The sequence below is a fragment of the Lutra lutra genome, chromosome 8 (genome assembly GCF_902655055.1).
Source record: "Lutra lutra chromosome 8, mLutLut1.2, whole genome shotgun sequence".
NCBI lineage: Eukaryota > Metazoa > Chordata > Mammalia > Carnivora > Mustelidae > Lutra > Lutra lutra.
The window spans coordinates 76,380,680-76,405,785 of record NC_062285.1 but is presented as its reverse complement, the minus strand read 5'-3'; the positions used below and the strand labels follow the sequence as shown (position 1 = coordinate 76,405,785).

At 38.0% G+C, this 25,106-nt stretch overlaps 1 protein-coding gene across 2 annotated transcripts in view; it reads left to right on the top strand.

The window, feature by feature from the left end:
* The window catches only part of ITPR2 (inositol 1,4,5-trisphosphate receptor type 2), a 491,082-nt gene that overhangs the window by 202,459 nt on the left and 263,517 nt on the right, over positions 1-25,106 (top strand). For both annotated transcript variants that reach the window (XM_047741839.1, XM_047741840.1), the window contains exons 27-31: positions 16,060-16,149; positions 16,267-16,392; positions 20,351-20,473; positions 21,105-21,305; positions 23,362-23,613. In XM_047741839.1, the coding sequence (XP_047597795.1) occupies positions 16,060-16,149; positions 16,267-16,392; positions 20,351-20,473; positions 21,105-21,305; positions 23,362-23,613 (792 nt within the window). The remainder of the gene's footprint in view (positions 1-16,059; positions 16,150-16,266; positions 16,393-20,350; positions 20,474-21,104; positions 21,306-23,361; positions 23,614-25,106) is intronic.

Below are 25,106 nucleotides of genomic sequence, written 5' to 3'. Positions count from 1 at the left end.
TCCAATAATTACACTTGTGGCTATTTACCCTTAGAAAATGAAAACACTTCAGAGAGGTATATGCTCCCCTAGTTTATTGTACTATTATTTACAATAGCCATGATGTGGAAGCAACTTAAGTGTCCATTGATAGATGCATAGATAAGGAAGATGTAGTGTGTATGCACGTGTATGTGAGTGTGTGTATGTGTGCACACACGGGAATATTATGCAGACATAAAAAAGAATGAGATCATGCCATTTGCAACAGCATGGATGGATCTAGAGGATATCATGCCACGGGCATTAAGTCAGACTGAGAAAGATGAATGCCATATGATTTCACTCATATGTGGAATTAACAACAATCAATGAATAAACAAACAAAAAGCAGAATCAGACCTATAAATAGAACAAACTAATAGTTGCCAAAGGATAAGGTAGTGAGGATTGGGCAGATTGGATGAAGAGGGATAGGAGATATGGGTCTCCAGTTATGGAGTGCATAAGTCACAGGAATAAAAAGCACAGTATAGGGAACATAGTCAATGATAATGTAATAGTGTGGTGTGACAGATGGTAGTTACACTTGGTACCATGATGTATGGTACTTCTCCATAGAAGTACAATCACTGTGTTGTATATTTGAAATGAATGTAACATTGTGTGTCAACTATCCTCAAATACGAAAAGAGATTATTCAGGATATACATTTAGGTGTAAAAAATCTAGAATGGGGGCGCCTGGGTGGCTCAGTGGGTTAAGCCTCTACCTTTGGCTCAGGTCATGATCTCCGCGCCCTGGGATCGAGCCCCGCATCAGGCTTTCTGCTCAGTGGGGACCCTGCTTCCTCCTCTCTCTCTACCTGCCTCTCTGCCTACTTGTGATCTCTCTGTCAAATAAATAAATAAAATCTTTAAAAAAAAATCTAGAATGTTTATTTTTACCAAATAAGGCTACTTGTTTTCTGAAGACCGAGTGACACTCCCTGCAGTATTGCATGGGAGTTCTGTAGCCCCATATCCTCATGATGGCTGACTTTCTCACTTTTCCATTTTTGATAATTGGGTGAATTGACGTATTTTCTCTGTTGTGATTTTGTGTGATTGCTTGTGAATTTGAGCATATTTTCATAGGCTTATTGGCCATTTCACTTCCTCTTCCATTTTAGATTAAGCTAAATCTTATATGGACAAGTTAGCTAGGTCTTACCAATTTATGTTTATCTCCTCCTAAAATTAAAAATATTTTTGACTTCAAGTCATGGTGATGCTATAGTTCAAACCTGAGTACAGTCTTTTCATTTATTATTTCTTTTTTTTTTTCTTCTTGGTTGTATTGGTTAAAATTTCCAGTTTGATGTTGAATAGATGTGGTATCCTTGTCTTGATTCAGATTTTAAAGGGAATGATTTTAATATTTCACTATTGAATAGAGTGTTTATTGTCCGTTTGTGTTTATAGATACCCTTTATCAATTGTGGAAGTCCCCTTCTATTCCTAGTTTGCTAATTTTTACCATGCATGGTTATTGACTTTACTTAAATACAGTTTATACATCTATCAAGATTATGTTATTTTTCTTTAATCTTAATCTGCTAATTTTTAAAAAGTTTTCATTTAAATTCCAGTTAGTTAACATGCAGTGTGATACTAGTTTCGACATTCATACATCACCCAGTGCTCATCCTTAATCCCCATCATTTATTTCACCCATCCCCCCTTAATCTGCTAATGTTAATAACAAGAATCATAAATAGAGCTTCTACCATAGTAACTTTGCATTCTAAAATAAATTTATCTTGTTGATAATTTTTACATTGCTAGATCCAGTTTGGTGATATTTTGTTTAGGATTTTACATCTATGTTGTCAGTGAGATTGGCCTGTAAATTTCCTTTGTTATACTGTTCCTGTCACATGTTGGTAACAAGGTTAGACTAAGTTCATAATAAAATGAGTTGCAAGATCTTCCCCTTTCTTTGCATATGTTTAGATATATATTCTGTGAATGTTTGATAACATGTATCCGTGAATCTGCCTGGGCCTTGGATTTACTTCGAGGGAAGATTTTAACTACTGATACAATTTTTTTAATGGTTATAAATTCATTCAGACTTTCTATTTTGAGTCAGTTTGCTGTATATTTTTCTAGCCATATGCTTTAGTTTTCAAATTTATTGGTGTCCATTTGTTCATGTTCTTTCATTATCTTTTAAAATTTCTGCTCTCTGTAGCTTCAGGACCCCCCATCCCCTTTTTTAAAGATTTAATTATGTATTTTAGTGGGTGAGGGGCTGAGTGAGAGAGAGTCCCAAGCAGACTTCACTCTGAGTGCAAAGGCCAGCTTGGGGCTGGATCCCACCACACTGAGATCATGACCTGAGCCGAAGCCAAGAGTCAGACCCTTAACCAACTACACCACCCAGGTGCCCTGAGACCTCTTTCTTATTCTTGATACTCTTTACTTGTGTTAACTTTCTTATTTTGACCCTTTAGATTTCACTGTTTGTGTTGTAGACTTCTGTGGGTTTTGACAAATATGTAATGTCACGCACATATCATCTTACCAGCATTGCCCATATTTTATTCATGCTTTTTAATGAATCTATTTTGGCTTTGGTGAGCTTCTGGGTTTATTTTATTATATTTATTCTACTGTAACCTTTTATGTTGACACACTTTTCAGACTTCTAAAAAATTTAATGGTATAATTTCCTTCTAAGGAATTGTGTTCCACAAATTTTGACAAATGCCTTTTATATTATTGTTCAATGTTGGATATTTAAAAATTTCCATTACGATTTCATCCTTCTCCCAGAATTACTTGGAAGTGAATTCTTAAATTTCCAAATGTCTAGACGAAATTTATCCCTTTTTGTTATTGAAGTCTTAATTAATTAACTTGTGGCAAGAGAATGTGGTTATGATGCCATCAGTTCTCCAAAATTTGTTGAGACTTGCTTTTTGGCTTCTTAAATAGCATCAGATTTTGTAAATGTTTTATGTGGACTTGAGAATGCGAACAGGTAAAAGGTTCCTTGTATATGGCTAGTAAGTCAAGCTTCTTGTGTTTGAATCACTTATCTACTTATTAATATTTTTGTTTTCTTGATGTATCAATAGCCGAGAGAGGAATTTGTTAACATTTTCCACTACAATGGTAGGTTTATACATTTTCCTCTGTAGTTTTATGAATTTTTACTTTATATGTTCTAAGGCTATTTTTGTTAGTTTGGTTTTCTTGCACTTGGTTTTTTTTTCTTTTTCTTTTTTTCCTTTTTTTGGGGGGCATAGTTGACACATTTTTTGGCTACTTTATTTGATGCCTCTAAATTTAAAATTATTTTTTTACTGGGAGCAAAAACTTATCAGTTGAAAAGTATTTTCTTCCACTTCTGATGATAATATTTCATGTCTTCAGGCTTCTCTGGCTGCTATTGAGAAGTTTGCTGTGTGTGGCATAGTGGTGCTTTAAATTCTGAAACTCATTGTTTGTTAAACCTTATTATTGCCTGAATATCTGTTAATTTCCTTTTTATATTTTCCATACTTGGGACTTTGTGCTGACTTTGAGTAATTTCTTTAGACTCATATGTGTCTCCCTTCAATTTGTCTTATCTGCAGTTTACCTTCTGACTTTTTAATTTCAGTCATTATATTTTTTCATACCTGCAATTTGATTTTTTATTGTATTTATTGTATTTATTTATTTATTTATTTATTTTTTGCCATGAAACACACTTTTAAATTTTATTTTTTATAAACATATATTTTTATCCCCAGGGGTACAGGTCTGCGAATCGCCAGGTTTACACACTTCACAGCAGTCACCATAGCACATTACCCTCCCCAATATCCATAACCCCACCCCCCCTCTCCCAACCCCCCTCCCCCCATCAACCCTCAGTTTGTTTTGTGAGATTAAGAGTCACTTATGGTTTGTCTCCCTCCCAATCCCATCTTGTTTCATTTACTCTTCTCCTACCCCCTTAACCCCCCATGTTGCATCTCCTCTCCCTCATATCAGGGAGATCATATGATAGTTGTCTTTCTCCGATTGACTTATTTCGCTAAGCATGATACCCTCTAGTTCCATCCACGTCGTCGCAAATGGCAAGATTTCATTTCTTTTGATGGCTACATAGTATTCCATTGTGTATGTATACCACATCTTCTTTATCCATTCGTCTGTTGATGGACATCTAGGTTCTTTCCATAGTTTGGCTATTGTAGACATTGCTGCTATAAACATTCGGGTGCACGTGCCCCTTCGGATCACTACGTTTGTATCTTTAGGGTAAATACCCAGCAGTGCAATTGTTGGATCATTTCCTTACACCACACATGAAAATAGACTCAAAATGGATGAAGGATCTCAATGTGAGAAAGGAATCCATCAAAATCCTTGAGGAGAACACAGGCAGCAACCTCTTTGACCTCAGCCGCAGCAACATCTTCCTAGGAACATCACCAAAGGCAAGGGAAGCAAGGGCAAAAATGAACTATTGGGATTTTATCAAGATCAAAAGCTTTTGCACAGCAAAGGAAACAGTTAACAAAACCAAAAGACAACTGACAGAATGGGAGAAGATATTTGCAAATGACATATCAGATCAAGGGCTAGTGTCCAAAATCTATAAAGAACTTAGCAAACTCAACACCCATAGAACAAATAATCCAATCAAGAAATGGGCAGAGGACATGAACAGACATTTCTACAAAGAAGACATCCAGATGGCCAACAGACACATGAAAAAGTGCTCCATATCACTCGGCATCAGGGAAATACAAATCAAAACCACCATGAGATATCACCTCACACCAGTCAGAATGGCTAAAATGAACAAGTCAGGAAATGACAGATGCTGGCGAGGATGCGGAGAAAGGGGAACCCTCCTACACTGTTGGTGGGAATGCAAGCTGGTGCAACCACTCTGGAAAACAGCATGGAGGTTCCTCAAAATGTTGAAAATAGAACTACCCTATGACCCTGCAATTTGATTTTTAAAACAATCTTTCTGGTCATTTTTTTGATCACCTTTTGTTGCTTGCCAATTTTTGTAATTCCATATGGCTGTTGTACAGACTGTGTATAATAATGCCAGGATCGAAAGTACTTGGGAATTCTTTATGAATTCTCATGTTGCTGATGCCTTAAATATTTGATCATCTTTGATTATGAGCTCATACTTTTTTTAAATGGACTTTATTTTTAGAGAAAAATTGTATACCGAGTGCAACAAATTCCTGAATACTCTCCCCGTTTTCTTATTATCAACATCTTGCATTAATGCGGTGCATTTGTTACAATTGGTAAGCCAATATTGATACATTACTATTAACTAAAGTCCATAATTTACTTTAGGTTTCATTATTTGTGTTGTACAATTCCTTGGGTTTTGTATAAGTCACGTACAGTACCATTCAGCATAGTTTCACTGCCCTAAGAATCCTCTGCGCTCCACCTCTTTGTTTACAAAACACCTGCTGTTTACTGCGCGAGCCCGAGACCCTTCTCCAGAATGTTGTATGCTTTAATGTTTATATAATTTTTGCAGACTGGCTTCCTTCATTTTTCAATACACATTTTAGGTTCTTGTATGTCCTTTTGTAAGTTGCTAACTCCTTTCTTTTTATCACTGAATAACACCCCATTGTTAGATGTGCAATAGTTTACCCATTCACCTGCTGAAGGACATCTTCGTTGCTTCCAGTTTGGGCCCATTATGAATAATGCTGCTATAAATATTCAACTGTTGGTTTTGGACTCTTATGTTTTTTGACTTAGGACATGGGGTTGAAATTGGGCATGTTTTCCTTCTGAGTATTTATGATGACCTTGGCCTATTGCCAGGGGTCACTGCTAGCCTGAGACCATGATGCTTTCTTCTCCTCTATCTGTCTAAAGGCAGGAATCTCAGGTTTAGTTCCCTGAATTTGACACTAGATTAGAACAGACTTCATCTCTGAATTGCCAGTACCGGCATTTAGCTTTAGAAAACCTTATCACGTTGCCTTGTAGCTTAGAGTTCTGATTTGGTTTCAGCTTACCTTTTTTTTTTTTTTTTTTTTTTTTTTGTAGATGGAAGGTGGAGTTTTGGAGTCCTCCTTTGTTTTCTTTGAGCCCAGAAATGTATTTAAGATAGGTTCTTTATCTAGGATGTAGCTGTTTTGTAATAGGAGGGCCATTTGCACTTTTAAGTTTGCCACTCTTTGCAGGGGTCTGTGGAAATGTGTTTACTTAGATAGTTACTAATTAAAAAAAGTATTATGAACTTATATTCTTTGTAACTTTATATGTATAATTCCTCTGAGCTTTATGTTTAATCCAGAGAAAATTTCACTTACTTCTGTGAGGCACTTTGGGTTGCTATATTTTTTGTAACTGTATTAAACAATGTTTTTGGCTTGGGACTTTTGAGGCCCCTTTATTAGTGGGAATTCTGGTCCCAAATCTTAAGTGAAAGTGGTCTTGTCCTATGGGCACTCAGAAGAATTCTTCTCTCTTTTTTTGGCTTTGACCAAGCTAAGGCTAAGCTGGGTAGCCCTTTGTTCTTCTGTGGGCCACATCTTTTTCTGGGCGTCTCCTCTAAGGATTCCTGGGTCTCAGGCAGAGTGTCTAATCAGCACTCTGTCTTGCTTGGGACCTAGGCTTTGTTTCCTTTCCATTGTGTGTGTGTGGGACATTTTCAGACTCAGTATCCATGTTATCAGATATGGATGGATGCCCTCCAGGTCGGCCCTGCTTGAATCTAGTGCTTGACTACTGCTTGGAAATTTTGGTGAATCTTGGTGAATCTTTATGTTTCTGGCCTTTGTTTACTTCTTTTTCTTTACTAAAAAAGGATTTTTTTTTTAACTAAAAAGGAACATTTGAAAGATTTTATCTATTACTCTTAGATGCTATATACTTGGAGGGGTTTCTCTGCAATTCAATTTTATCATATTTGATAGTTCTTAAGTTTTCTTTAAACTCTTAGAAACTTGGGGCACCTGGGTGGCTCAGTTGGTTAAGCATCTGCCTTTGGTTCAGGTGATGATCCCAGGGTCCTGGGATTGAGTCCCGCATTGGGCTCCTTGCTCAGTGGGGAGTCTGTTTCTCTCTCTGCCCCCACCCACTACTCTCTCATTCTCTCTCTCTCTGGCAAAAATAAATAAATAAAATCTTAAAAAGAATAAACTTTTAGAGACTCTTCCTTATTTTGAGCCCATATATTTATCCCTTTTTTTAAAAAGATTTTATTTATTTATTTGACAGAGAGAGATCACAAGTAGCAGAGAGGCAGGCAGGAGAGAGAGAGGAAAGCAGGCTCCCTGCTGAGCAGAGAGCCCGATGTGGGACTCGATCCTAGGACCGTCAGATCATGACCTGAGCCAAAGGCAGCAGCTTAACCCACTGAGCCACCCAGGCGCCCTATATTTATCCTTTTAATGTCTGTTTACTGATGCTAGGTTTGAGGCAATGTAGATCATAGCTAAACCACCTCTATTTGATTGCTGTGTGTCTCTCTAGAGCAAAATCCTTCTTTTGAACATTCTGCGTAAAGTATGATTTTGGTTCCTTTACCACCATGCCTATGTAAGGCTTTGTACACACCTGAACTTCCCACTTCCCTTCCTATTCCCTTTTGATACCTGTAATCAGATCTAATGTTCAAGATATGGCTCTTGCCCTCAAAGAATGAACACGTAGAAAATAATATGCCAGAATGTCTAATGAAATACTGAGTTGTGGTGAGACAAGGGAAGAGTCTGTGTGGGCTGGAGCACTTAGAGAAGGCTTCACTATTCTGAAGGGTCAGGAGGATTTAGTTAGCTAATCTATTCAAGAATAATAAAAAGAGAATTGGAGTTCACCAAGAAGATGTGATTTGTATTTGAAGTATCTGGAAATTGGGAGCCTCTGACAATTCTTGGGTTGGGAGGTGAGTATACTATCTTAGAAAATATAGTCTGGCAGATCAAGAGATTAAAGGTGGGGACCAACTAGGGGTCTCTTGCTTAAACGGAGGTGTGAGGTTATCCATGCATGAACTAGGGTGGCAGCCATAGAAATATACATAGATGGGTAGACTGGGAGGCCAGGAGAATGGTATACTTAATAATAGCTTAATATAAAGAGAAAAAAGTGAGAAGCTATAAAGTTGCTAACTTGTACACAACCAAGTAATCTACGGTTTGCAATGAACCAACTGCCATAGATAGTGACAATGTATTGTAAACAGGATGAAAGCTGTCACAATGTCAATGGCAACAGCCAGTAGTGGGCAGCAGCACTCTAGCAGGCCAGTACAGATAATAATCCTTTGTTGTTTAGGAAATCTTTACAAAGGCTCTAAACACAGAGTAATTAGCATTGTTTTAAAACAGATCATAATGGTCTAACTTTGTGCCTGCTTAGATATCAGAAGACCAGATAACATTAATGTGATTTTTAAAAATGTGACTCTTCATCTTAGTAATAAAAATTTTTTTCCTATAAGATAAAGTTTTTGTTTTGTTTTGTTTTATTTTGTTTCCTCAGTGGTCTGTTCTCTTTACTCTGGGCATAAATGGGAATGGACAATCTATTTATTTACTAAGACTAACAATTTCACCATATGATCCAAAATTATCCTATTACTATAGGATATCTATAGTAATAACTATAATATCCTATTACTATAGTTGATCATATATATGTATATATACATACATGTATATGTATGGAGGAGGATGGGATGGATTTGGTCATCTGGTAAGCCCATTGCCTCCCTAGCATCTATGAGCCTTACTACCTATTGTATATGATAATTTTTTTTTAATTAAACTTACCTTCCAGGGCATTAAAAAACTATACCACCCTTGTTGAAACATTAAAGGCTGGAGTATAACAAGTTGACAATATCTGTGGTATTATTAATTCATCACATTCAAATAGGTGTTCAGGGGCGCCTGGGTGGCTCAGTGGGTTAAAGCCTCTGCCTTCAGCTCAGGTCATGATCTCAGGGTCCTGGGATCGAGCCCCGCATTGGGCTCTCTGCTCAGTGGGGAGCCTGCTTCCTGCTCTCTCTCTGCCTGCCTCTCTGCCTGCTTGTGACCTCTGTCTGTCAAATAAATAAATAAAATATTAAAAAAAAAAACCAAATAGGTGTTGAATTCTAACTATAGGAAGAAAGGATTAACTCAGAGAATCATATCTGAACGGGCTAAGTCAGGATTGCCCTTCATGTTCATCCATGTCTTCATTTAGGGCTCAGAAGCAGGTCACTTGGGCATCATCGCACTCCTAAGAGAAGTTCCCGCTCATGTTATTTATTTTGGTTGTTAATTTTTCTTCGCAACAATAGTGCTTCTGTATCGGTAGGTCTCTATCTCTGTATTTATTTACCCACCTGTATTTGCCTGCTTCTTTTTAAAAAGCTTACTGAATGTGTCACTGATCTAGAGTCTAATGTTTGAGCTGTCTATCTAGTTTTTACCTCAGGGACTGTTTTTATTTATTTATTTTTTTTTTCATTTTCAGTGTTTCTGCTTTGTTCTTGTTCACACACATGCATTCTAGATTCATATCTGCCCGCTCAGCTTCACTTTGTTGTTGTTGGTGGTGGTGGTGTTGTTTTCATGGATTTGCGATGTAAGGAACAGAATTAACTGAAAAATGTCCCTGGGGGGCTCACTCTGGGTTGTGCAGACAGTAAGCTGGCTGGACTGTTTGTGGGGGTCAGCGTGGGGAGTGTGGGAGGCAGCGTCTTCTCTTCTGAGAGGCTGTACACCAGGTTGGCTTCTGATGGGATCTGTGGCTTCCACTCGGCTGCAGGAGCTGTCCAATTTCTATGGGCTCCCCAGGTATGTCCTTGATAAATTCCTGTAAAGGATGGGCACCTGAATCCACAGCTTAGTGCCCAACAAGTTTGTGTGTACCTTTGTTGGTAGGTTGTTCTCGCACTTGCCCCATCAGAAGTGACCACAAGGTGGAGATAGGAGCAGTTTCTCCAAAATCTAGACCCATACCGGTGTTTGGCAGAGCACCCAGCACCTACTGTGGAAGTACAGAAGGATGGGGGACACTTGCCTTCTCTTGCTGGTGCTTGGCTTGTAGTTTCCGCCTTTCCCAACGAACCTATCCTTGATCTATGCTAAGTGGTGCTGTGAAGTCAGCCTGGGCGTGTGGCAACCACAGAGGGAGCCACGTGGCATGAGATACGTTACTCCTCACTTTATCTCTGTGATTATTTTAAACAAACTTATAAGTCCTTGAAGATTTCTTGACTGTTTGCATTTCACTGGGAATGATATACTCTCATTATTGAGGTTTCTTGTTCTCTTAGCCTTAACTTTCCTCATAGGCATTTGGATTTTCTGCAGATTTACCTTGGTGAGAGAATGAATTTAATCTCTTCCTTTCTTCTCTCCCTCCATTTCTTTGCTTCCCTCCCCTCCATTGCTTTTTCTCTATTTCTCTCAAGATGCACCTTCCTTGTCTCATGATTTTTGTTACCTCAATATGCTATTATTCTTTTAAAAAATGTTTTACTTTTTTTTTTTTTAATTTTTGAGAGAGAGAGTGCAAGAGCAGGGAGGAAGGGGCAGAGAGAGAGAATCTTAAGCAGGTTCCATGCCCAGCATGACGTGGGCTCCATCCCATGACCCTGACATCATGACCTGAGCCAAAATCAAGAGTTGGACACTTATGACTGAGCCACCCAGGTGCCCCATGCTATTCTTCAAAAGCAAAAACTGGTTTCCACTCTTTGCCCACCATTTCTGATCTTTTTCCTTTGATAAAGCAAGCAAGCAAGAAGGCAGATCCTCTAGAAGGATATCTGCAAAGAAAACTGATTTTCTGAGTGTTAGTACTTTGATTCTGCACAGCAAGGAAAATTTTGTTTCTTTAGCAAAACTTATGATTGACTAACTCTCGACAAAAGCAACTGGTAGAATGTCTAAGCTTCATGGCTTGGTTTAGATGGAATCCGTGTGCTTTAGGCAGAACCTTCCTACATGACCTGATCAGTGAGGAACACTGTGGTCATTGCATGAAGAATTTTTATCTATTAATTTTGGAGCATGCTTTCCTGAATTTTCCTTTTCTGAAATTTATTTTCTTATCTCCATTTCTAAAAATTTTTTTGCCCCAGACTTCATTGTATATTTATTCATTTGTTTATATAATGTCACATATCCCTGTCCTTTGCCTCTGAGCGAATGCTGCAGGAGGTGATTGCTATAGATGAGTGTCACAAAAATAAGTCCTTTCACAAGACATACTTCTGAAAACGAATTTTTGGTGTTGAGCCAAATTCTACTTTTACATATCCTCATTCTATTTGGTTGTCATGCAAATTCTTAAATGTAATGCTTGTATCTCCTGAATTTGTTTCTTTAAATTACTTCCACTGTAATAATCTTTTCCCTTCTTGTCCTATGGGCTTCCATTTAAAATTAATGCTGTTTTACTATAAACTTAGTATTTCTCTTCTTGTTTTCAAGAACAGTTACTGTCTCACTAAATTTTTTTTTCTTCAGTTTGCCATTTGTTCTCATTTGTTTTGAACCAGTATTTGTTTAGGTATTCACTCTTTGAGTCTCTGCCTAGAACTCTGCTACCCATCCAATTTCTAGACTCTTCTAGAAATATCTAGATCCTTCTAGACCATTCTTGCTATATGGTTTCTAAACCTACTGGTTTATGTCACAGTAGATGCTATGCAATTAAAAATCTAGCTGCCTCTATGAAATCACTGAACTAAGTGGTTTCCCATATTCCATTAGAAGAAATAAGTTCAAATTCTTCCAGATGACAGGAAATAATTATAATAAAGTGCAAATACTTTTGGAGTGCCATATTGATTCTTCATCACAGTTGTCAAAAGGATAATTCAGTTGTATCCTACTGCATGCATGGCACCATTCTCAGTGTTATGCATTTTTTTAGAAGATTTATTTATTTATTTGTTTGACAGACAGAGATCACAAGTAGGCAGAGAGGCAGGCAGAGAGAGAGAGGAGGAAGCAGGCTCCTCACCGAGCAGAGAGCCTGATGTGGGGCTTGATCCCAGGATCCTGGGATCATGACCTGAGCCGAAGGTAGAGGCCTTAACCCACTGAGCCACCCAGGTGCCCCAGTGTTATGCATTTTTTTACGAGTCTACTTAGCTCTGGAATTCTGCATAAGTTATACTTCTGCATTTTGTTCCTTACTAATATTTTGACATGAAAATGAAGGCAGGGCTTTGTAGATTTGGCCACTGACCTAAGATCAAAGTTACATTTGCCCTTTCTGGAGGAAAGCTTTTGGAATACCTTTACTTAGAGCATTTTGGCATCAAAATAAGAAAATGAAACTTAACTGTAATTGCATAGTTTACATTTTTCTTAAATTCCCCTGATCTGCTTTGGAATCATCCAGATGTTCTGTGGGTTAATATTTTTGTTCCGTTTAATTACATTGTATTATTTTCTGAAATTGAATGGGGCCGCTTATTGAATTCTCCAGTGCTGCCTCCTTTTGTTGACTGCTGGCAATATTAAATTAAAATAATTATTCTTCATAATTCCCATACTTATGGAATTTAGCATTGTCTGTATCTTCCCCTGGGCTGACCTAGAGAGCATAGCTTTTTGTAATGTAGTACATTTTGCCCAAGATGACTTTTCTTAAAGCAAGACAGTTGCTTTATCTTCAGGTCATTGTTTGAAAAATAGACTTAAATATATCTGCCAAAGCTTTGCCTGTGTTTTCAACTGACTTTTTTTAAAGGTGACATATATCAAGAAACATCTCCTTTCCATTGTAGAAGCTTTGTCAATCTTTAGACTTAGTCATATCTTAATCCTGTTTTGTAGTACAAACTTGGTTTTCTTTAATATTTCTTTTCTTCCAGAAAAAAAAAAAGAACATGGCCTTTTAAAATTTCAACTGCCACCTTTGGGATCAGAAAAAGGAAATTTCATTATATTTCTAGCTTTTGCAATTTCTACTTCTCATCAATAATTTTTGTCATTACATAGAAACCCTGTTTTTCTCATTCTCCAACCCGCTGTCTTTTTCCATCTAAATAGTTTCCATTCGTATCAGCACTTGGGCTCCTTCCTGTACTGCACTGGCTTCTCTTAGATATGTAGCTTACACTTTCTTCTACAACTTTCTAGGATTCACTTAGTGTTTGTTGTCTCACAGGCAATCTCTCGCATTCCTTTTTCTCTTTTATTTACCTGCCGTGGAGGTTGGACGGTTTTCCTTTCCCTCCTAGCATTTGCTAGGATGGATAGATGACACAACCCTGGACTCCCATAGTAACATTAGGAATGTTTTCAGCGTTCATGGTCTTTACTTTTCACAGTTCCATTTCTGTTGAGTGAAAGAGACAAGGTGGTCAGAAAGATAGAGTAATTTTGAAGACTATCAATGGCACGATAAAACAAAGAGAGTGGGGCTTAAGGAAAATGATAGCGAACTACAGAATCAGATGCTAAGGGAAGTTTTGGTGATTATGAGTCATTGGCACATAAATCAATTTTAATACACTGTGGTACAGAGTATTCTTTTGAGAAATCTAGTGGGGCCATAAGCTGAGATGCATGACTCCTTCCAAGGATGGGCAATATCACTGAAAAATGCTTGGTTGACCTCAACTTAGCCATATTTTTAAAGAGGAGAAAGAATCAGTAGACAGCAGAAACTACTCATGCATAGGAAATAGAGATGAAGCAGGGAGAGGAGGCAGAGGAGGTGGAATTTGAAAAATACATTAATCAAAAGTTTTTTGTTTTTTGTTTTTTTTTTTTCCCCTCTGAAACATAGCAGTGGTGGTAAGTTTGTGGATGGTACTTGAATTTGCAGGTGGAAAAGAGGAAATGTTCATATGCTCCGTAAATTGGTAGGGGAGGTTATTTGCTAAGGTTGCATTGGGATTGGAGGCTTCTATCTTGGGTCCAGTATTGGCCTGGAACAGAAGCAAAGACAAATACAAAGCTTGCTAAGGAGTGGTGATGGGTCAGTACTGGTCAGCCCACTCTCCTACTTGGAGAGTCCTTGATTCTCTATTCAGAATTCTTTGACTAGCATGGGCAGTCTTTTTCTTTTCCTTGGTTTGATTTAACTTTGTGATTTGTCATAGAAACAGCTCGGGACAACTGAAATTACATTGATTGGATTTGCATGTTTTTGTTACTTTTCCCTGAGCTTAGTTTGGGGTCCTCTTTAACTGTGAGAACCCAATACCGTCAATATAGTCAGGAGTTCAGTGTGTTTTTGACTCAAGTTGGACTTAACATTCATCCCCATGCTATTTTGTACATGTTTTAAATCAGGAAAGCAATCAGGTCCCACTCTGCTTCGTGCTCTCTTTTGCAACATGCTCTGGCTCTTCTTACCATTCTCTATACACTATTATATGTGCTCTTTCTGCAGGACCTTTGGCTAAAGTGACTTCTTTACCTAACAAGTGCCCCTGTCCCTCCTCCTGTCTCTTATACTTAAATAAATAAATGGTTTTCATCTTTCAAGACATTGGCTTCTACTTGACCTCTTCATAAAGCTGTCTAAAGCTAGAGCTATTCTCCCTTTCTCTCTCTGAATAGTAATTCTGCTCAGTTCAAATCTTTATTTTCTTAGACTGTAATTTTCTTGTGGAAATGACCACGTATCCTATTTCTTTCTTCTTTCTTTTTTTAACATATTTATTTATTTATTTGACAGACAGATCACAAGTAGGCAGAGAGGTAGACAGAGAGAGAGGAGGAAACAGGCTCCCCACTGAGCAGAGAGCCTGATGTGAGGCTCGATCCCAGGACCCTGGGACCATGAGCCGAGCCGAAGGCAGAGGCTTTAACCCACCCAGGTGCCCCTATCCTATTTCTTTTAGATCCACTCACCTTTGTCTAGTACTAGGCATGTATTAAGTCTTAATAAATGCTCATGCATTAAATTATTTCCAATGTGTTTTATTTTTATTTAGTAATTATAAGAGTTGATATTTAAAATATGTCACTCTCTATATTTGTTTTTTATTGTACTGCTACAGATAATGGTTGTTACAGTGAAATGTTGTTGGCATTTCAGGACCTCTTAATAAGCTTTATCAATTTAGTAATTTAAAATTTTAATTTAAATTTTATTTTCCTTTCTTCATTTTCATGGTTCTGTACATGCTTGGCTGGTCCCAAGTCATGACTCTTAAGGATGTCATGGTAACCTGGTGGAGAATTCTTGGGTTAAACTGTTCTTACATTCCATCCCTGAAATGTTTTTTCAGCTGTTATGATATTCTTCTTCACCTTTTTCCCCCTATAGTTTAACCCTGATGATAAAATTACTTCTTTTTTCTTTTTTTTTTTTTAACATTTTATTCATTTATTTGACAGACAGAGATCGTAAGTAGGCAGAGAGGCAGGCAGAGAGAGAGAGAGGAGGAGGAGGCAGGTTGCCCACTGAGCAGAGAGCCCGATGCGGGGCTCGATCCCAGGACCCTGAGATCATGACCTGAGCCGAAGGCAGAGGCTAAACCCACTGAGCCACCCAGGTGCCCCCAAATTACTTATTTTATCCCCTGGACTTTTACTATTCCTTCTCCTGTCAGCTCTATAAAGCAATGATATGTCTGGTGTATTTAGCATAGGGAAATACACTGCTAATATTATGTGTAATAACTTTTCCTTTTTTACTTAACTCATTAATTATTAGTAATACCATCTATCTTATAATTTGGTTGTTATTGGGAAATGGTAATTTGCCTGACTCCCTCAAGCCAAGGAACTTTTTACGGGATAAAAAAGTACAAAGGAAACATTTAGGGGCACCTGGGTGGCTCAGTAGGTTGAACCTCTGCCTCTGGCTTAGGTCATGAGCTCAGGATTCTGGGATCGAGCCTCAAATTGGACTCTTTGCTCAGCAGGGAGTCTGCTTCCCCCACTTTCTCTGCCTACTTGTGATCTCTATCTGTTAAATAGATAAATAAAATCTTAAAAAAAGGAAGGAAACATTTAAGTTGAATCACAAATTACAAAGTAATTATCAAACATTTATTATTTACTACAAAATAAATTTTTTACAAAGCTATGCATGGGATAAAAATATATACTTGTGTTTACTTTAGGACTCAAGCATTTTAAGTCCAGTGCAGGATGGAACAAGGAAACCTCAGATTGACAGCAATAAGAGCAATAACTACTGGATTGTGAAGGAGGTCAGTCCATGTCAAATATTTTCATACAGGGTTGTATTTGTGTGGCAAGTGACTTTTGTTTGTGTATTACAGTTAATGTTATAGACCTTACATTTAATGATTTTCTTCTTTTTAAAGATTTTGATCAGACTAAGTAAACTCTGTGTCCAGAATAAAAAGTGTCGGAATCAGCATCAACGATTACTGAAAAATATGGGAGCTCATTCGGTGGTGTTGGATCTTCTGAAGATACCCTATGAAAAGGTTAGTTACTTCTTTTGAAAAAAAATTATTTTGATATGATCTCAAATGCATAGCAAAGGTACAAGAATTTTTTCCTGAACTACTTGGAAGTGAGTCACCAAGCTGATCAGCGCTGAGCCCTTTAGTGTGTGGTTCCCACAAAAAGGACGCCCTTCTTTTTGCACAACCACGTGTCAAGCTTCCAGATCAGGAAAGAGCATGACACTTGACGGCCACTTAATCCTCAGGCGCTGGTCACATTTCTCTCATCATCTCAACTGTGTCCTTTTTGACAAAATGGTTCACTTCAGAAACAGCTGCTGTTTCGTTGTCATGTCTGTTCATCTCCTCTTGCTGGAACTCTCAGGAAATTGACACTTTGGAAGACTGTTGCTTCATTTGGGCCAGTGAATGTTGCCTTATGATTAGACTCAGTTATGCATCTTTGGCAGGAACATAACAGAAGTGAGGATCAGTTCTTCCCACCAGTCCCTATAGGAGGCACTCGATTTTGATTTTGGTCCCATTCCTGATGGTGTTCACTTTGATCACTTGATTAAGGTGGTATCTGCCAGGATTCTCCACGGTGAAGGACTCATTTTCCCTTGGTAATTAATGAGTATTTTGTGGAAGGCTTCTTTGAAACTGAGTAAATATCCCCTTCGTCATCAAACTTTCAATCTATTTATTCACTTATTTTAATCTGTGTAAATTATGGGAGCTCATTTTGTTCCCTAGGTTATGCGAGGCATCTCTGATTAGCGCTTTGATTCTCAGATGCTCCCCTTTGAGCTAGCTTTTCTGTCCTCTAACATGTGCATCATTGTTCCAGGATCACCTTGAATTTCTTTTTTTTTTTTTTTTTTTTTTTTTTGTTCCAACTCTGGAATCAGCCATTTCTTTAAGTGGTTTCAGTTCCATTTGGGGGGAGAATGATGTGTAGAAGCAAAGTTCTGAGAGCTAAGTGTATGTATTGCTTTTGGGGTTTTATCCTTCTAGGCCCCCTAAATAGACAAAGCCAAGGACCATATGTGTGTGTTGAAATAGTTACTCACTTGTTAATACTATAAGTAGTTAATCTTCCTAATCTTCCATCACTGCAGTGGGCCCTTCTCCATAGGGACACCCTCTGCCCCTCACTCAGGCTCTGACAGCCCCAGGGTGGGTGCCCTCCTTATCTCCCAGGTGGTCTCCCTGCCCTGCCAGGCCTCTCCTGGTGCAGATGTTCTCCTCACCTGGACTTACACTTGTCCAATGGGGTTGCTCCCCAATTCAGCTTACTTTTTAACACATAAACTCAGTTCTACCCTTCCTTAGGTGGCATAATTTATTCTATGGCACAGAATACAATAAAAGAATTATTGAAAGATAACAAAAGGTATTAAATCCTCAGCATTTATTATCCACATTATTTCATCTTTGATATTGTAACATGGGCATTGGACACATGATCGAGTCCCTTCTTCTAATAATAAAACTTGGTGCTCAGTATTTTACTACTATATTATGTTTATGGATTTGCTCAGTTTTAATAAGTGGATGGTGCAGAAACAAACAAAGAATAAGAGGAGAGGGCACCTGTGTGGCTCAGTGGGTTAAGTCTCTGCCTTTGGCTTGGGTTACCATCTTGGGTCTTGGGATTGAGTCTGGCATTGGGCTTTCTGCTCAGCGGGGGGGCCTGCTTCCTCCTCACTTACTTGTGATCTCTCTCTGTCAAATAAGTAAATAAAATCTAAAAAAAAAAAAAAAAACCAAGAAGAGAGTTTCAAAGAAATGTCAAATACAGTGGTACTGGTCCTATGTTCTTCTGTGTTGGCCAGTTTTTCAATGGGAATTGGGTATTCCTGTGGCTGAAGTCTCTTCGATGTCTTTGAACCATCCCTGCATTACACAAATAAAGGAAAGTGTTAGTAGATTTTGAATTAAAATTTACTATTTTTAGGTCAGGAATGAAATTTTTGGTCTCATTTACTCATCTAATTAAATCATCCCTATTTTATATATGAAGAAATGGGTCCATTAATGATCTTGGGCTGTTTGTTTAGTTATAGATGGCATAAAATATAGACTCTTAGAAAAAAAAAAGAAAACATTAAGTTATTTATTAAAACTACTACTCAAGAAATAAGTCAAGCAGAGAGAGTCAATTATCATATGGTTTCACTTATTTGTGGAGCATAACAAATAGCATGGAGGACAAGGGGAGATGGAGAGGAGAAGGGAGTTGAGGGAAATTGGAAGGGGAGGTGAACCATGAGAGACTATGGACTCTGAAAAACGATCTGAGAATTTTGAAGGGGTGGGGGGTGGGAGGTTGGGGGCACCAGGTGGTGGGTATTGTAGAGGGCACGGATTGCATGGAGCACTGGGTGTGGTGCAAAAATAATGAATACTGTTATGCTGGAAAAAATAAAAAAATTTAAAATAAAAAAAAAAAAAAACAAAAAACTACTACTCAAAACATGAGTCCATTTTGTATCTCTGACACTGACTACATGACAAATTGGATAATCAACTACCCAGAAAAAATTTAGATGGTTTCAGTAATACTGTTGAAAGGCTACTATTAAGGAGAGAAGTTTGCATTCTTTTTGAATTTTGAGACTTAGAATTTCTTGTTGAGATTCCTATAAGTGAATGATAGTGTTACGGGATTTTGGAAAATTACAGTGAATAAGGAAAGCAACTTATGAGTACATGTGTTCAGAAAGAGGGGGGCCCCAAAAGTTTGAGGAATAGAGGAGATCAGAAAGCAAAGAAGAAAAGTAAAACAAAGAGGTGGAAATAGATGAGATAAATAGCAAAAGGATGGGTATTAAGGACGGCACGTGTTGTGAGGAGCACCAGGTGTTACACACAACTAATGAATTGTTGAACACTACATCAAAAACTAATGATGGGGGGCGCCTGGGTGGCTCAGTGGGTTAAAGCCTCTGCCTTCCGCTCAGGTCATGATCCCAGGCTCCTGGGATCGAGTCCCGCATCGGGCTCTCTGCTCAGCAGGGAGCCTGCTTCCCTTCCTCTCTCTCTGCCTGCCTCTCTGCCTACTTGTGATCTCTGTCAAATAAATAAATAAAATCTTAAAAATAAGAACAAAACTAATGATGTACTATATGTTGGCTAATTGAACATAATAAAAAATAAAAATAGCAAAGGGTGAAGGTGGGAGGAGGGGAGGCTTGAGATGAGGTCAGAAATACATACATATATATATATATATATATATATACACAAAAATGTGTATATATATATAGAGAGAGAGAGAGGGAGAGAGGGAGAGAAATTTACAGAGGGGCAGGAATAGAGGAAAAGTGAGTGGAGAGAAGAAAGAGACTAGGGACAAGGCAAGAGGATGAGGGATGATGACTCTGGGAAAAGCAGCAGGAAGGGAAGAGTTTGAGAAGGAGGAATATCTAGAAGGTAGGGAAAGAGGAGAAAACAAGAAACAAGAAGATTCAGATACATAGAAATACTGGGAAAGAGAACAAGTCCCAGAGAAGGGAGGGATGAAAGGGATGGGGGTGAAGCAGAAAAGGGAGGGAACAGAGAGATTGAGGGGACACAGAGAGAGAGAGAGACAGGGAGAGAGAAAGGCAGGACAGATGAGCTCTGGGCACCAAGACTGGACACAGGGGTGGGGAGGAAGATGCAGCCGTGGGCAGATGGGAGAATGTAGTGGGCAAGCAGAGAGGTTGGGAAGAAAGAGAGAGACTGAAACAAAGAGGGGTTGAGAGGGTGGAGCAGAACAGGTAATAGAAGGAAAAATAAAGAAAAAGTGAGAAACATCTAGAAGACGGTGGGGGGTTGATGGTAAGAGCGGGGATTATAGGGGTGCGGGGGAGGTGTAGAAACAGAAAGGGCACATAGGAGGAGCATAACACAGTAGCAGAGAGAAAGAGTCCATGTGGGAAAGAAAATTCTTTTTCATAATACTTTGTATTATGGTTTATTTGTTTCATCACTACTCTTTCACTTATAGAATGATGAAAAGATGAACGAAGTGATGAATCTGGCCCACACCTTCTTGCAGAATTTCTGCCGGGGAAATCCACAGAACCAAGTTCTCCTTCATAAACATCTGAATTTGTTTTTAACTCCCGGTGTAAGTATTTTAGTGACTTTTAATATTGATAGTAAAGTGTCCATCCAATTCATTTTAGCAACATTGATGAATGGAATTTTATTAGTCTTTACCAGCTTACTTTTTTCCTTATAGGGGTTTTCTCCCTAAAAGTGAATCTGTTTTTTTTTTTTTTTTTTTTTTTTTACATTAAGGAAACATTCATAGAAACTGGAAATACTACCTGAATTTTACTTGCAAGTGACCATTTCCTTTATATGTATACAGTTTAACGTTAGGGAAAAATGTGGTAGGACCAATAACAATGGCAGTGCCATGAGTGAGAGAAATACGGAAGGAAAACTCTGTAAAATGTGTCAGTGGATACTAGGGGAAGAGCTAACTTTGAGTAACAGATAATGAATCTCAAGAATCCCGTCGCCAGCACGTTGACCTTTATGATAACTCTTTTTTCCAACTAAATTCCTTTGTGAGCTCAGTTTGCTTTTAATGGTGAATGAGCTCATTGCATTTTGTAGAAGGCTTGCCCAGGAAACTCACTATGGCTTTGCATAAAATATAAAACTGATCAAAGCAGGGAAATTAGTGTAAGTACTGTAAAACAGAAAATTGATCTTGTCAGAATTACAAGGGCATATTCCTCTCTGGTTAGCTCCTGGAAGCAGAAACCATGAGGCACATCTTCATGAACAATTACCATCTCTGCAATGAGATCAGCGAGAGAGTTGTGCAACACTTTGTGCATTGCATTGAGACACACGGCCGCCACGTGGAGTACCTGAGGTTTCTGCAAACGATTGTAAAAGCAGATGGTAAATATGTGAAGAAATGCCAGGATATGGTAATGACAGAGGTATGTGCTCGGTTTGCGTTTTAACAGCTTCACATAAGTCATGTGTGCGAGTGTGTGTTTTCTGTAAATGTGTAGTGTGAAAAGCCCCCGCAACATAGGTGGGGAAAATAATTTCGTCCTGATGTCTTATGCAACAAGTATATTTTGTTTAAATCTAGTGAAGTAACATACCATTAAGTTGATTGCATAATTTTCCGAGTTTATTTTTCCTTTTGATCCTTAAAGAATTTGTGCATTTCAGTATATGTGCTGCCAAAGTGAGCACAAGAATTTGTGCATTTTAAAGAGCAAAATTCTGAGAAATGTTATAGTTGAGAATGAAAGTGACACATTTTTATATTTTTAAAATTTTCAAGCTGTAACAAAGATGGTTGTAACTTTGTTTTCCCACTGCCTTTCTTTGATCTATTCCTGAAAGAAAGAATTGGTGTTCTCTGTTACTATTTGTAGAAGGGTTTGAAGGGAATTGAGTTAATTAATAGAAATTAGCCATCAGTGATTTATTATATGTGGAAATGTAAGTTGAAAATTTAAGAAACACAGATGGTTGAAGCCCCTCATTTATTTTCCTCTCTTCATTGTGATGTTTGACGTTGAGTGAGATTTATGCAATGAGTAAGTTACTCACTAGGAACCAAATGGTACTTTGGAGAAATTGAGCCCATTTGGGTAGATCATTGCTCTGTGACCTAATAGTTCTCTAAAGGCCTGTATGGATTAAGGCAGCTTTCAACCGTGGCTATCAAACAGTTATGTAATAGATTATATTGATATGAGCGGATTTTCATAATTATGTACTTCCAATTTATAGTAGGGAGGGGGGCTTCTACATTGATGTAATGTGAGTCCCTCCTGCCCCATAGAAATCTTAAAATTAATTCAGCTTAAAGCCTTGAATTTTTAATGCAAATTATTGTTATTAAACATTTTAAAGAACATTTTAAACTTGTAAAATTTACCTTTTCCTTATCTATATGTGCATTCGTAATTGTTCTTCATTGCCTAGAAATGTGGGAGCTAGTTTGACTTTGCATTATGATCACCAAGGAAAGGATTAAAATGGGAAAGTAGCAAATAAAAATTAGCAAAAATTTATGACACCTCTTAGGGGAAGTGTTTTTATGTGGAAAGAAGTATTTGTAATATTATATTGTGTTGACATATAATACATATTTTGACACATATGCATTCTCTTTCCACAAAACGTTCAAAGCAAGCCAGATGTCTTATTGATTTAAATCTGTTACCAATTTAATTAAAATAGAGAAAAAAACATATCCCCCAAATATCTCCTATTGGGATTAGAAAATTGGTACTGAAAATAGACAGTAAGATATTATGGAGTTTGAGCAATAAAATTACCACCTGCTAGAACTCTCCAATAAAATTGTAAAAACAAAACAGGAAGGAAAATGTATATCCTAAAACCCCCTGCTTATTCATTTCTTTGTTTCTTTCTCTCTCTTTTCAAATCTTCTTTTTCTCCATTTCTCTCTTCTCCAATTTTACCTCCATTCTCTGCTGGTGCCCATGACACATGGAATTTCCAGATTCTTGTGAAGTTGCAAGTTGGCTCAAAGTACATGCTTTTATATTCTGTCACTGTTGAAGGGGGTGGGGGTATTGTACTCTGCTTTAGTAAAATGAGACTTAAGGAGATTTCTCATGTCTTGGCAATGGCATCTTCCATTTTGAAGTAGAGGGAAGCAACTTTCTTGAAATATTTTGCAGGTTTAATTTCAGGGGATAACTCACTGGGGAATGATTAACTATCATCCACGCCATTGAATTCCTGTCCCCATCCACCTCTCCCCTATCTCCCTGGCTGTTTTTGATAGTATTCATAAATAATCACTTGGCATCTGACTAGAATCTTTTTACCATCCTGCCTTGGTGTAGTTCTGCTTTTGCGATATTATCTGTGTGGTTTTTTTGTTTGTTTGTTTTTGTTTTTTTATAAAGAGATGCATGTGTTTCCAGATAGACCAAATCTTTGGCAATAGTTTCAAGGACGAACATTTGGACTGCTATGTAGACTCTCTTATTATCATTTCAGTTGATAAATGGGGGTGAAGATGTGCTGATATTTTACAATGATAGAGCATCATTTCCCATCCTTCTCCATATGATGTGTTCAGAGAGAGACCGAGGGGATGAGAGTGGCCCCTTAGCCTACCACATCACCCTGGTGGAGCTGCTGGCAGCATGCACAGAGGGGAAGAACGTCTACACTGAAATCAAGTGCAATTCCCTTCTGCCCTTGGACGACATAGTGAGGGTGGTGACCCATGATGACTGCGTCCCCGAGGTAAGCCTGGCAAAAGCTTAGCAGCCATGAAATTGTTATTAATACAGAGTGCAGAAGTGCCAGATGCCCCCATACTGTTTACAATGAGATAATGTATTTAGTCAAGAAATTGTACTTCACTATATAATTAGGAAGAGTTAAAAGAGCATATAAAGTTCCCTTTCTTAGCTGTACAAGAAGCTCTGAAAGACGATAAACTTTTTCAGAGTAGAGCCACTGTGGGTTTACTGGAAGCTACTCTAGGAGTCTCTTAAATTCTAAGTATAGCAATGTGATAAAACAGAGATTGGACTTCTTACCTCTGGTATGTTCTCAAGCATGTAATAGATGCTTCATAAATAGCTCACGATTACTGATAGGCTGGGCTGGGATGGTGCAGCAGTATCATCTATTAGACTCTATAGGTTTACCTTGCTTGATGGAATAAGTGCATTTCTGGAAATATGGACGCACATTTTGCTTTATTCACACATTATTTTTTATGCTCTGTCCTTGTTTGCCTCTGATAATAGGGAAAAAACTCATTAAAAATTGGTTGTCTGCCAACAGGATTAATGAGGCTTCCAGGAATGTACATTGCAATAATCTCTTCCTTTTCTACTGTTGTGGTGTATTGTTGCAAAGTTTTTAAGTGGGTGATGCATCAGATATGATAGAAATCCAAACATTTTAATTCGTAGTAACTTAAAAAGGTGTCAGATTAAGTTAACTTCCCTAACTTCCCAGTAGTCCTATGTAGTGACTTAAAAGTATATTTTTCTGAAATTTTGTGGAATTATTGACAGTTCATACCAAGGGTACCGCATGCTTTGATTGCTTTGAAATGAGATGGCCAAGAAAGGAATACTGTAGTGATTAAATTCATGGGTTCTGTCTGTATTTGAGGTTCTGATTCTGACCGTGCTTCTTCCCACATTCTGGTCTTTCTGACTGTACCACTCTGGCTCCTTACGTTCACTTACGTTATTCCTTTTCACCCTTCTTATCTTGATTCAAGCATTTTTTCTGTAAGGAACACTTCCCTGACCTCCCACAAAGAGTCTACAATTTGAAATTTGGCATTTGAATTTTGTTAATAAAGGTCTGTATCCTTCACATGCTTTCCCAAGATTGTAAGTGTGAGGAGAGTAGCAACTGGGCTGTTCTCTTTACCATTGTATTACCTGAACCCGAGTCTATACTTAATAAATACGGTTTGAATGAAGGAACAAATGAATTAAAGAATAAGTCAGAATCCTGGATCCATTACTTCTAGATTTGTGACTGATTCCAGCAGGTTATTTAACCTTTGTGATCCTCAATTTGCACCGTTTTAAAGTGAAACGATTATAGTATGTAACTGAGAGGATTGCTGGAGGATGGAACTAAGAAAGATATTACATACAAAATGCTGAAGGTGTTTGGCTTGTAGCAAACAGTGAATAAATAAAGCTGCTGTCAAGGTGATTATGATCATGCACTGAGTGGTTCTGACGTGTCCCTACCCTACAATC